We start from the raw sequence: 12,796 nt of genomic DNA on the forward strand, positions 1-12,796 counted from the left end.
TCAGTCATAGAGAATAGGAAGTACACCTGTCCCTGGTCCATAAGTGCAGTCAACTCTGAGGCTCAGGGGATCAGAGCAAGATGGTTTATTTCTCGCAGCACGAAAAGCAGCATGGGTGACATGATGGATCCCCACGTACTGAAGGACACAGGGCCAAGGGCTGAGCCTGTTTTGTAGCAAAAAGAAAACAAGCCCGCTCCCCTCTGTCAGGGAGTGAGCAGTTATGCAGGAGTCACGCTGCATAGCCCACGTGTCTTAACTATGGGAACTGCTAGGTCTCGGGGAAAAGAGGTTTGCAGTCTGGCACAGTCACCAAGAATGTGCAGGGACACCAAGGGCTCTGGCAGGCTGCCTCTTCTGATATCATGCCCATAGCTGGGGTTCATCCCTTTTCCCAGCTGTATCATATTCCCGTGTGAAAGTACCAGGACATTGAGGCTTCCAGTCTTTTTGCCCGCATGCAAGTCTTGAGGGTGGAATTGCTGTTATTGGTAAGCTCTGTGGCTTAGCCCCTGTTTGTTTCACTCTTAGCCCTTTGGGCTTTTATTTGCAGCTGAAAGCATTCATTGAACCCACTCCCAGTAGATCCCATGGCCCCAGCTCTGGCCACTTAAATGCAGACACGGCCCCAGATCTTAGGAGGGGAGTCCCTGAATTTACTGAGCAAACTCTGAGCTGAGTGATACTCCGTTTCTGCCCTCTGGTGTGATGGGGGCCCAAAACAGAAATTAAATTCCGCTGTAGAAAAAGGAAGTTTTCATCTTTGCATCTCCGAGTTTATGACATAAAATTCTCACCTGTTATAGCAAAACAAAACCAAAACAATCCCAGAAAACATGGGGCTGTGGGTTGAATTTGGGGAGTGTGTCCCTGGCATTTGTGTTCTAACTTGCTTGAGCTAAAAGTAACAGCTGCCCGATGTCCTGGATTCAAATTCTGACTCCATCCTTTCTACAAAACCTCACCTCTTTGGGACTCAGTTTTCCTGCTCTGTGAAATGGGGCAATGCTAGTTGTGGATGAGTTGGTTCATGGACGAGAAGTGTGTTCAACAGTGTCTGCACATCAAGATGCTGTGTGAGTTTTTGCGTTAATGGGAATGCAAGGCCACCACCATGCATCTGAGACCATGTGCTTTTTCTTATTTTAATGTCTGCTGTTAATAAAATATTTTTACAGAGACCAAAAAGTCAGAATAGTGCAAAACATCTCAACACCATGCATTCATGACCACTTCTTGTTAGTTTTAAACATTTGTTCCAAGTCACATATTTACAGAGAAATGGGGGCATCTGTGGAGATGCTGGACCGATGGGATGGAATTAAAAGTGTGTTGATTTCACATTTGCAATCACATGCTAAGAGAAAGTGTGTGGAGGAAGAACCTCTCTGGACTGTGTGGCGGGGATTGGTGTCTGAGGGGGCGTGGGCCGGGGTGGGGCCTGAGCCCCCTGGCTGTTTGGCTGGAGATGCACAGGTAACTCTCCGCTTGTGACCTGTGCCTCGAAAAAGCCACTATGGCTGGATGGTGGCAGGGGGATGGGGTGGGGGGTCTTACTCGACACCGTCAACTTGATTTCTCTCTTTAAAAAAATAAAAGGCAAAGAGAAAAGCAACACGTGTCAGCGAAGACGACTTTGGTCCTTGACAGTTCTTAAGAAAGGATGTTCAGGGGACAGATGAAGTGGCGATATGAACCAAGTCCCCAGCGAGCTCCCCTCCCTCTGCACCCAGGGAGCAGAGTTTGGGGAGACTCCGGGCTGTCCCTGCTCTGCCCTGCCCCTCAGTGTCCCCATCTGCAAGGTGGACAGTGCAGGGGGTGCGGGATCAGGGACAGGAAGGTCTCTGAGGTCCCAAGGATTTCTAGTTAGGTGTTAAGTTTTTTGCATCTCTGATGGGGGCACGGTGAGGTTTCAGACTGGCGCCGAAGTCAGAGGGTTTGGGTGGGTGTGGCCGCCTACCTCATTTTAGGGAAATCCTTCTAGGTTGGACTGGTGAGAGCCAGAACAGTGAGTCTCTCTTCCTTCCACGTCTTCAATTTAGCTTTTTGTCCCATCTCTGAGTCTCTCCATCTGAAGGACTCTCTCTTGTCTAATGGGGTGTGATCTCATTCTCCCAATTTCTAACCTTCTTCCCCCTTGTCTCTTGCCCGTATTCTGTCTTTGTCCCTCTTGGGGAGGGGATTGGCTCTGCCCAAGATACCCCTCAATGTCACACCCCTCTACCTCATCAGGGGTCACCTTACTTCATCCTTTTCCTGATCCATGGAAATCTGGGGCCAGATACTGGCATGAAGTGAAGTCCAAGGCAACCCTGAGACCCCACCAGGGCTTAGAACCCCAGGCACCCAGAGATGTGACCCAAGGTTGGGCACTGTGTCCACTTGCTGGGTGCCCTTGGGGAAAGCCTTGCTTCTCTCTGAGGCTTGTTGTTCCAATATAGGAACTTCCTGATTTCAAACCCTTCCAACCACCTGGATTCCTCTCCTGTATCCTCCAAGTCTCCTCGTCCTCTCTTCACTCTGTGTCCTGTGACTCAGCCTTTAGCTGAGATATTCTAGCTTGAATATCTCCTGTGTGCCCAGCTCTGTGTGGGAGGGGAAAGTGGACAGGGACAGTCATGGACAGACACAGATGTGGCTACCTGGGCATGCACAGATGCCAGAGACATAATTCAACGAGGCATACCCTTTGCCATCAACTTGCGCCCAGCCTTTGCTGGTGAACCTGAGGCTCGAGAGAACTCAGACCCAAGTCTGGGGAAAACAAAGCCTATGACAGACACCCCCAGTTCCACGGCTTCAGGGACAGAGGGTGGGGAGGTCCTGAGGGGGGGTGAGGATTTTCTACAGGATGGGATATTTGTGGTGAGTTTTGAGGGATGAGTAGGAGTTCTCTGGGAAAATAAGAGGGAGGAAATTTCCAGAACACACACCTGGGCCAGTGCTGGGGAACCCTACACACATACATACACACACACCCCTAGCATTTCTGGTCTCTTTCTTCTTTCCTGCCTGGAGAATTCTGGGAGAAGGTGTTGAGGGGACCTGGGTCCAGGGAACTCCAAATCCTCTTTTGGCAAGTCAAGAGTTTTCAGGGTATCTCCCCCTGGGGTCCCAGAGGAAAGGGCTTTTCTTGGCAGCCTGAGGTGGGAGGGGTCAGTGGGGGCCTTGTCCCAGGACCCCCATCCCTTATAAGGGTTGGGGAAGGTCCCCTGAAGGCGGTTAGCAGCAATGGGGAGCTGTTTCAGGTCATCAGATTTCAGCCCACCCTTGGATGGGGCATACAGGCGAAAGGGAGTGGGGAGAGGGCATGGCACTGGGACCCTCAACAACTCTCTGGGCCTGTTTTGCCATCTGTCAAATGGGTGGGTTGAACTCTATGAGGACTGAGCATGTGGGGAGTAAAGAGGAGAAAAAAAACCCTTAGGGAAATGCGGGTGCCCCAGAGCCGTTCCCTCGGCTCCCAGGGTTTGGGCGCCCAAGGGCGCATGTGCTTTTGAAATCCCATCCTCCCCTCCTCTCCCCGTTTATTTTTTGCACAAACATCAAAATGGACTCCGGTCCACCCGGGGCCCTCCAACTACCATCCTAGTCCCTCCAACCCCTAGACCATCTCAGGGGTCGCTCCAGGAAGCCCTGCCCCTTGCCTAGGGCCCGCCCGCTCCTCAGGGAGCTGGGAGTTCCATAGTTGGGAATGGGTCTTGGGCCCCAGGGGTTGGAGACCCGTCTTATGGCTTTTCCAGGGGACAGGAGGTGGGGCCTCCCGGAACAAGAGGCACAGGACCTGGCCCCCACCATAACGGGTGGGGTTTCTACCATCCTAGCTCGAACGGTCCCCTAGGCGCTGCGGGTGTTGCCTCAAGGAGGGGATGTGGCTCCTCCCCGTCTCTCGCCCTAGGGCGTGGCCTCCCGAGGGGGCGGTGCGTCGTCCATTCACAATTCCCCAGAGAAGAAAGGTAAGTCACGGGCGAAGGCGCAGATGGTCCTTAGTGTAGAGCCCGGAGACTCACCCTCTGGAAGGTCCCAGCGCGCAGGCGCCGCCCCGCCTCGCCCCGCGCGCTCTACGTCGGCGCAGCGCTGCCCGCCCGCGCGCCCCGCACTAGGGCGCAGGCGCGGCACCGCCCTCTTCGGCGGAGCGCGTGTCCGATTTGAGCTTCACGAACTCCTTGGCCACTTCGTCATTGCTGCGCTGCGACAGGATGCGCAGCACCGTGAGGCCTGTGTCGTCCATGTGGATGCGGCGGCCGAGGGGCAGCCAACAGGCGGCACTCCCGCGCTGGGCCAGTTCGCGCAGCTGCAGCACAGCCAGCCCCACCGTGCGGTCCTCGCGCGCGAAGCAGTAGTCCTTGACGCACACCTGCAGCTCATAGCACTCGGGGCCCGCGTCAGCGCTCAGCGTGCTGTGGAGGGGTGGGGCGTCACGGAAGGACCTGCCCCGCGCCAGGCCCCTCCCACCACTAGCCACGCCCAAATGGGTGGCCCCACCCCTGCTAGGCCACGCCCACGCTCGATCCTCCCATTTTCGTAACCTCCCACTTTAGGCGGGCCAGCCCCTGCCCATGTTGACTCGCCCTACAGCCCCGCGCTGAGCTACAGCCACACCAGCTGACACCGGCCCCCCCAGTAATGTCTCTGCCATGTCTCTCCTCCCTTCTGTCCCCCACCAGCCTGGCCAAACCATGTCCTTACTCAAAGTGTCCCCCAGAGTCCCCCAGCTAGACCATTCTCGCACCACTCCGTTATACCCGTGTCCACACTCATAGGCTGAGCTGCTGCCCTCACCACCCTGCGGCCTTAGCTATGGTACCCAGAAGCCCCATAACCAGGCTCCCATCTGAACTGAAGTTCTTCCCTTGACGTGGCTCCTCCCCCATGCTCCCTAGCCCACCCCTCTTATCCCTAAGATGCCCTCTCAACATGGCCCTGCGCTGATGTCTCATCACGAATGAACCCCACTCAAGCATGCCTTCCCCCCTAGGCTATGTGCCCAGGGTGACCTGTTCCTGATGCTGCCTGCTGGCTGACCAAGAGTCCCTCATTTTGGCCATGCCCGCACCACTCCTTCACATCCTCCTCCCAAGCTGTACTCCTAGCCCTCAAATACTCCAGCCCACACCAGAAGCCATCTGTCCCCCACTAAGCCATGCTCCTGCTCCCAAGCATTATGTCAGGTGACCTACCATTCCAGAGTCCTCTGACCAAGAGCCCTCTCCTAACATTATTGTCCAGGCTCTTGTCCCTCAAAGCCCCCCAGCTTTCCCCAGCCCTGATGCCCTCTGTACTTCTGTCCCCTAAGAACATCTCCCAACGTTACCCTGCCCCAGTGAAGTTCACACCTCACCCAAAGATCCACCACATGACTCCACTCCTTTGTACAATCTCACCAGACTTATTGATGCCCCCCAGGGTCTGTCCCCTCTAGATGCCTGATCTCTTGACCAAGCTCATTCCTGCCCACCAGGAAGTCCAACGAGATGTGACCCCACCCCCACCCCATGACATGCATTTCCTGAACCAAGCCGCACTCCTCTCCTGTCCCCCAGAGCAGACTCCTCCAGAGGACCTGCCTCAACAGACCTGACCAGGATCACGGCTGACTCCATGAGTCCCCACCCCCAGGCCTCCTCCCCATCATGACCACCCATAACCACCAGTCTCCAATCCCAGAAATGGCCCCGCTCAACACACTGCTTCTGCCCAGACTTCCCCCCCCAGTTCATAAACCCTCATCATGATGTTATATCACACTCGTTTCTCCCCAAGACCTGACTGCCCCCCAAGGTAGTCAACTCCATCAGTCCCCTCACTGATGTCATTCCTGCACTAAGGTGGCTCCCTTCCCAGCATCCCCACCTAGGATGTGACCCTTCCCATTCCTGTGCCTAGGTACCTCTGGCCTATCAGACATCCCTCCTAACTAGTGGGCCCTGAGGTTAACCCAGCAGATGCCCCATCCCCAGAGCACCCCGAACTCACAACTGGAAGCTCTCATTGTACTTGGGGGCCCAGCTGTTGTTCTTGGATTTGGTCGCAAACTTGCGTTTCTTGTCGCTGAGATGGGGCCCAATGATGTTTACCTCAATGAATGGCCGGAAAATGCCAGAAGTCTGCCACTTGAGGTCATTGGCAGCCACCACTAGTGGGGGAAGCGGAGGGGAAGATTGGTCAGCGTCCCTCAGTATGCAGCTGTGGTTTTCAAAGCCTGTCTGAAAGACTACATCTCTCAGCATGCCCAATGTGACCAATGAGACCAATGGAGCTATGTGACCAATAAGATGTGAGAGAAAGTAATGTGTACAACTTCCGGGGAGAAAGCCCTAAACTTTCTCTTTCCCCTAGCTGCAGGCTGGGGTGCTGGTGGGGGCTGAGTTCTTTGGGACCCTGTAGAGGAAGAAAACACGTTATGGATGAAAGTGCAACAAATGATGGTAGGGGCCTGGATCCCCAACACTGTGAAGCCTCCACAAAAGCTCTGGACAGATTGTCCTTGGAATGACCTCAGAGAAAAATGCATTCTATCTTGTTTAAGCCACTGTTATTCTAGGCCTTGGCTAAAACAGCCCAATCTGTGTTCTAATTAAGAACACAGACAAAAAATAAAAAGCCAACAAAAGGAAAGCAGAGCTGAGAGATGGAGAAAGTGGAACTGAGTCCTGTAACACCGTTTGCACCCATGGATCCAGCCATGTGTGAAGATGGAATTTTCAGTTTTGTGAAAACTTTTTTTTTTGTTTTAATGAAAAAAGTTTTTCTTGCTTATGCCAATTTGAGTTTGGTTTCTGTCTTGGAACCTAGTGCATCCTGGCTATGGCACTCTCCCTCCCTCCTCAAGCTGCTCACCTTTCACTGTGACCTTGTGTTCCCCAGTTCCTGGATGAGTGAAGAGCTCAACGTGGACAGAGACTTCACCCACAGGGTCTTCCACACCAGAGCCTGGGCAGGCAGGAGAGGATGTTGGCGTCAGCTCCATTCTTTCCACCCACCAGAAAGGACCTGGACCACCTCTCACCCACCACGTGCTGGCGGCACCAGGTCAACAGCCCTGACAGGGTGGTACTGAGAGTTGGCTGGCATAGTAGGTACTCATGAGGAAGCCAAGAATCCAGGGTTTAGCCTTTCACTGCCTTGCTGTGAGATCTTGGGCAGACCTCTTAACTTCTCTGAGCCTAACGCGTCTGCCCTCCATTTTTCTCTTTCGACTGACCGCCATGTTGTCAAAACTCAGTCTTCATCTTACAAGCCACCTTGGCAGCGTCTGACACTGTGGCTTCCTGTGCCTCAGTTTCCCCTCTTGGCTGAAACACCACCACACTCTCCAGGTTCTCATCCTACATACTAGTCACTCCTCACCCTCTTTTATCACTTCCTCCTCCTCTGTCAATCCTCCAAGTGTTGGGGGAACCCTGCACCTCACTCTCTGACACTTTTTGTTGTCTTCACTTCCTCTGTAAGTGCTGGTACATTAGAAGATCCTGTCAGCTCTACCCTCAAAGTACATCCAGAATGTCACCCCCCTCCTTGGCCTCCATCCTGACCCAGCCCCCATCATCATACTCATGGACTATTGCAGTAGCCTTCTCCTGCTCTCCCTGAATCCTCCTCTCAGCAGCCAGAGAAATCCTATTCAGTCAGGTCACATCCCTCCTCTGCTCAAAACCCTCCCAATCTCACTCTGAAATAATCAGAGTCCTTTTTGTAACCTGCAATGTCCCTCATAATATGTCTCCCTATTACCTCTCCTGCCTCACCTCCCTCCACTCTCATCCTTGCTAACTCTGCTCCAGCCCCACGAGCTTCCTCTTTTATTTTCCCTGCCCCCACACCATTCCTTTTCTAATAGACATTCTCAAGTTTCCATTGAGAAATGCCTCTGCCTTCACCTCAGACCTTGTGGCTCCATCCCACATTCAGGTGTGGCGAAATGAACTGTGCGTGGCAGACCAACCAGAGCATTCCCTGCCCACGGCTGCCGTGACTGGCTCAGGGATGGTCATGTGACTCAAGCTGGGCCTATAAGTGATGGCCCTGGGATTTTGGCTATAACGGTTAGGAAAGAGTGCTCTCTGGGTGCTAAGCTAGCAAGGCTGTCTCTGCCCAATGAGGGGAGAGTCCACCTCACAGAGGTCTCAGTAGAGACCAATGAACAGTAGCATTGTTGGAGACTCTGGATCCAGCTATTCCTGATGCCAACTCAACCCCTCCTCTTTTAGTTCCAGAACCTATAAATTCCCTTCTCTGCTTGAGTCAGGGTGAGGTATGCTTCTGTTTCTGGCCACCACTAGCATCCTGATTATTTGGTTCCGATGGGATCATTGAAGGGCAGCTTAAAAGCTTCTGACCCATGCCTCCCTCTGTGACTCTGGGAAGGGCATCCTGTGGGAGCCTGAGGACCTGTGACCACCAGCACACCCACCAGGCCCCTCCCCAGCCCCCCAGGAAGCTCCCCACGCCTGGAGCACCCCATGCAAGGGGGGGGTAGGAACAGGAGGAAAGTGGGGGTTGGGAGTGGGGAAGGAGAATTCAGTTCAGGTTGATCTGGGTCACTTGCCCCAGGTGGGAAGTGACTGAGGCTCAGGGGGCAGAGGGGCCTGGAGACCCCCAGCACCCCAGTACTGGGGCGTGCACCCCCATGTTCACTGCCCCCCCAGGCCACCTTCGTTGACATTTCAGGCTCCCACCACCCTGACCCCCCACCAGTCACATGCTCAGCCTCACCTCCCCCCCGTCATCCCAGGCTGATGCTTTATTGCAAGCTCAATCAGGGCCAGACTGAGGGGACCGGGGGAAGCCAGACAGTGGTGGGTGGGTGAGGGGTCAGACCAAGGCCAAAGCTAGTAAGAAGGGGGAAGGGGCAGTGCTGGGCACCCCCATCCCGTGGTTTGCTGGCTCCAAGGGGAAGGGTCTTTCCTGGGCTTCTCTGTGCTCTCCCAACGCCCCCCACCCCCTATCCGCCTCCCCAAGTACCGGGCCCCCCTGCAGGGGAAGGTTCCTGGAGCAAGTGGCTTCTCCTTTGAGACTCAACATCCTCATTGATGGAATAAGGGACCTCCCCCCACCTTGTGTGGCGACTGAGAGGAATCTTTGCAAGCATCCTTGAGAAGTGCTTGGCACAAGGGCTGGCTCAGAGTTAGAGCCTGAAAAAAAGTTTTCTATCCTCAGAAAAGCGATATCAAGTATAACAATAACAATTGCTACCAGCTATTAAATGCCAGGGACTGCTCTAAATTTAAGTCATCAAATCCTAAGAAGAATGCCATGAATTAGGGTCCTTGACTGTCCTCATTTTAGAGATGAGAAAACTGAGGCTCAGGGGGAGGGACGTTTGCCCTAGGTGCCCGGCTGCTGGGTGGCAGAGCTGGGATCTGAGCCCAGGGGACCCGGGATCCAGCTGAAGAGATGCCGACTCTAATCGCTTCTCCTTCCCCACGTGGAACCAGCAAGCCGTCCTTCCCCCTCATCCACCTTGGCCCCCGCAGCGGGTCTGGCCTGGACGGGCCCGGCAGGCCGTGGAGGCAGAAGGACGGGCCTTTTACTAGCCGGGACCAGGAGGGGCGCAGGCACCGGGCACCGGGCGCGGGCGGGCGGGCGGCGGAGGCACGTACCCTTCTCAGGATAAATGTCTTCACTAAGGGTAAACCTAGTCCCTTTTCCACCATGGACTAATCGCGGGGGAGGGGGGAGAGAGGAGGGAAAGAAGGGGGGCAGAGACAAGCAATCGAGGGGTGAGGATGGAGGGCGAGTGTGCGTGGGGGGAGCGAGGGAGGCGCGGAGGGGGCGGCGAGTGAGAGGGAGGAGAGACAAGAGAGAGAGAAACATCAGCTGCAGACGGACAGACAGACAGACAGCCTCCCACTCCGGGGGACACCAGGGACACTACAAGCAGCAGTGTGGACTGGGCAAAAAGCTGAGGGCCCTGGGCTGACTGGGGTGGTGAAGAGGGGACCCCTTGTAGCCGCAGGGCTTGGCGCCCCTCATTCCAGCCTCCCCCTCCACTGCCGGAACTCAGCGAAACTTCTCTCCCTTATCTGCACTCTTGGGCCAATTTGAAAAAGGGGAGGCCCTAGAGAGGGGAACTAGGACCCTGGAGTCCTGCCCCCCACCCCCAGCTGCTGTGTGTAGAGCTCAGAGAGGGAGAGGAACAGGAGTCAGAGGCAAGAGAAGAAAGAGAATTTGAGAAGTGGGAATTTCCTCTCTGTCCACCCACTCCAGATCGGGGTCCCTCCCATCCCTGCGGCTGTCAGTCATTCCTTAGCCACAAATATTTCCGAGGTCCCTCCCCAGGGGCCTTCAACCCTTCCTCCAGAGGTCCTCCCCTGGAGCTGCCAATCATTCATTGGCCACATTACGTAAGAGGTCCCACCCATGCCAGAGCTGTCTATCACTCCCTGGACCCATGACGTCAGGACCCCCAGGATCTGTCAATCACCTTGGTCCTTGATGTCAAAGAGGTCCCTCCCCAGAGTTTTCAATCACCTCCTGGCCCTATGATGTCACAGATTATCCCAGGAGATGTCAGTCACCTCCTGGCCCGATGACGTCAGAGGTCTCGGCCCCACAAGCTGTCGATCACTCATTGGCCCGTGACATCAAGGAGTTCACGAGCGCCAAGGAGCTATCAATTCTCCTGTGACATCACAGAGGAGATGAGCCAATGGCTGCTCCGGACAGGGTTGCCCCTGAGGGCGGGAGTTCTCGACAAGCTAGCCTGTGGTCCCTTACCCTGGGCCCCCTGGGTCTGCACGAAGGTCTTGATGAGCAGGTCGGTGGCCTGCGTATAGAGGGATAGGGCATAGCGCAGGGACTGCAGGTCCGGGCTCTTCTCCAAGAAGGTCTTCTTGAGGCCCACACCGCCCGCATGGAAGTATTGCTGTGGGCACAGGGTGGGGGAAGTGAGGCCCTCCCCTGTCCTGGCCCGTCCTGCCGCCTCCCTGTCTCCCAACCCTCTGCTCTTCGCTGTGATGCACCTGGGAGTCCCCAAAACACCCAAGAGGAGTGCTGCTACTCCCCCATCTCCACTTCTGCCCCCAAACCGCCCGTGGGCTCCCAGTTCTCAGAATAACACTCATGCCTCCAGCCCCTACCTAGGCCCTTAGCAGCTCTAACCCTGCAACCTCCCTGCCTTCTCTCCAACTGTCTTCCCTAGAACATGCTTGCCTCAGGATCTTCGCACTTACCAGTACTGTGCTCACTGGTGGTTAGGCCCTCCCTGTCCCCACACCCATCTCTACCCTGGCTCCTTGTCTTTCTATGATTAAGATTTCAAGGAGCTTTCCTTGACTGCCCCTCTTTAATACGTTGCCAATTCCATTTCAGCAAAACGTTTTTTTTCAGAGTAGTTTTCATGCTTTTCATTTCATGGAGACCACAGCCCTTTTCATGCCTTCATATTCTCGCATGAGTTGGTCTCCTGCCTAGAACGCTCTTTTTCCTTTACCTTGTGAACTCCTATGCATTCCTCAAAACCCACTTCCCACATGCCTTCTTCCAAGAAAGTCTTCAGGGCTCCCTCCAATGGGCTTCCCCAGCTCCGAACCTTCCCTCTACCACACCCTGACCCCACAGGGCTGGGGATGTCTGTGTCCAGCTATCCCCCTGCCCCAGCCTGGGGCTCCTCGGGGCCCTACCAGAAGGGTCATTAGGAAGTGTTTATCAATTGAATGAACTATGGTGGATTTGAGCCCAGGTCCACGTCCACATCAGCCATACCCTCTGCCTGCCCCACCTGGGATGGGCCGGGGTGGTGCATCTCACCTTAATGGTGTCCAAGGCAAGTTCAACGACTGCACACTGCTTCGGGGTCAAGCTCTTGGCTTCCTCTCGTACCATGTGGTCCTGGAGAGGGAGAGAGAGGCCAGGCGGGCAGAGCAGACTCCGCATTAGGGATCTGCCTGTCTCTGGGATTCATCCTTGTAAAACTTTGAGGAGTTGGATAGTGGGTCTGTCTTTTCATTATTGTGTCTCTAGTGCCCAGCATGTGACTGACACACAGCAGGTGCTCAATAAATATTTGTTGAATAAGTGACTGGTACACTTGATCAAGCTGTATCTGAAGCTGAACCATGCACATCTTTTCAACACACGAGAGCAAATAACTTGTGTTTAAGCCAGTCTCAGTAGGGTTTCTGTTCCTCGAACCTGCAAAGCATATCACTGTTCTGGGATCTCTCCCCCAGGGACCCTCCCCACTCTGATGTCCTTCCCCCACCCCTGGCCTCACCTTGAGTTTAGACAGCTGACCCAGCTCTTTGGCCGCATTGAAGATCATCTGGGTTCCCTGCATGTAACAAGAGACACAGCCGGGGTCAGGGTGCAGGCCTCCTCCAAACCCGTCCCTAAATCCCTGCTGACACCCTAGCCCTGGACATCTTCTTGGTTCTTGTCCAAAGGCTCTGGGCAGGGCAATGGTGGTGTCCTGGGGACAGAGTTCGGGAGCTCTGGAGGAGTGCTGAGGAGGAGGTGGAGACTTTGTCCCTTGAAATCCTAGTCCCATGGGGATGCTACCCACCCTCCCCCCTCCACCATGACCCCAGGTTTGTGGGACGGAGAAGAGAGACAGAGAGTGGGCTGCAGGGGCAGTGGGTGGCGGAGGCCCAGATGGTGTTTGTGGGTATGGGCGGGGTGTGCCAGCCCAAAGTCAGGGAGTCTTGAGAAAACCATGAAATGGACTCTGGTGAATACCCTACCCACCGTGGGACAATTCGCTCTGTGGTAGGAGTTACCCAGTAATCTGAGGGGACTGTTAGTCTGACCTTTTAAAGGAAGAATCCTCCCCAATAACACACACCTCAGTACCCAT

At 54.9% G+C, this 12,796-nt stretch overlaps 1 protein-coding gene across 8 annotated transcripts in view; it reads right to left on the reverse strand.

The window, feature by feature from the left end:
• Positions 1-338: 338 nt before the first annotated feature.
• The window catches only part of UNC13A (unc-13 homolog A), a 58,399-nt gene continuing 45,941 nt past the window's right edge, over positions 339-12,796 (reverse strand). For 6 of the 8 annotated variants that reach the window (XM_033134196.1, XM_033134197.1, XM_033134195.1 and 3 more), the window contains 7 exons: positions 12,218-12,274; positions 11,752-11,832; positions 10,720-10,867; positions 9,603-9,659; positions 6,841-6,933; positions 5,977-6,136; positions 339-4,400 (listed from right to left, as the gene is read on the reverse strand). In XM_033134196.1, coding sequence (XP_032990087.1) covers positions 4,100-4,400; positions 5,977-6,136; positions 6,841-6,933; positions 9,603-9,659; positions 10,720-10,867; positions 11,752-11,832; positions 12,218-12,274 — 897 coding nt within the window. In that variant the 3' untranslated portion in view covers positions 339-4,099. The remainder of the gene's footprint in view (positions 4,401-5,976; positions 6,137-6,840; positions 6,934-9,602; positions 9,660-10,719; positions 10,868-11,751; positions 11,833-12,217; positions 12,275-12,796) is intronic. The other 2 variants (XM_033134201.1, XM_033134198.1) reach the window with 2 other exon arrangements.

Source organism: Rhinolophus ferrumequinum, chromosome 18, assembly GCF_004115265.2.
Source record: "Rhinolophus ferrumequinum isolate MPI-CBG mRhiFer1 chromosome 18, mRhiFer1_v1.p, whole genome shotgun sequence".
In the NCBI taxonomy this organism is placed as follows: domain Eukaryota; kingdom Metazoa; phylum Chordata; class Mammalia; order Chiroptera; family Rhinolophidae; genus Rhinolophus; species Rhinolophus ferrumequinum.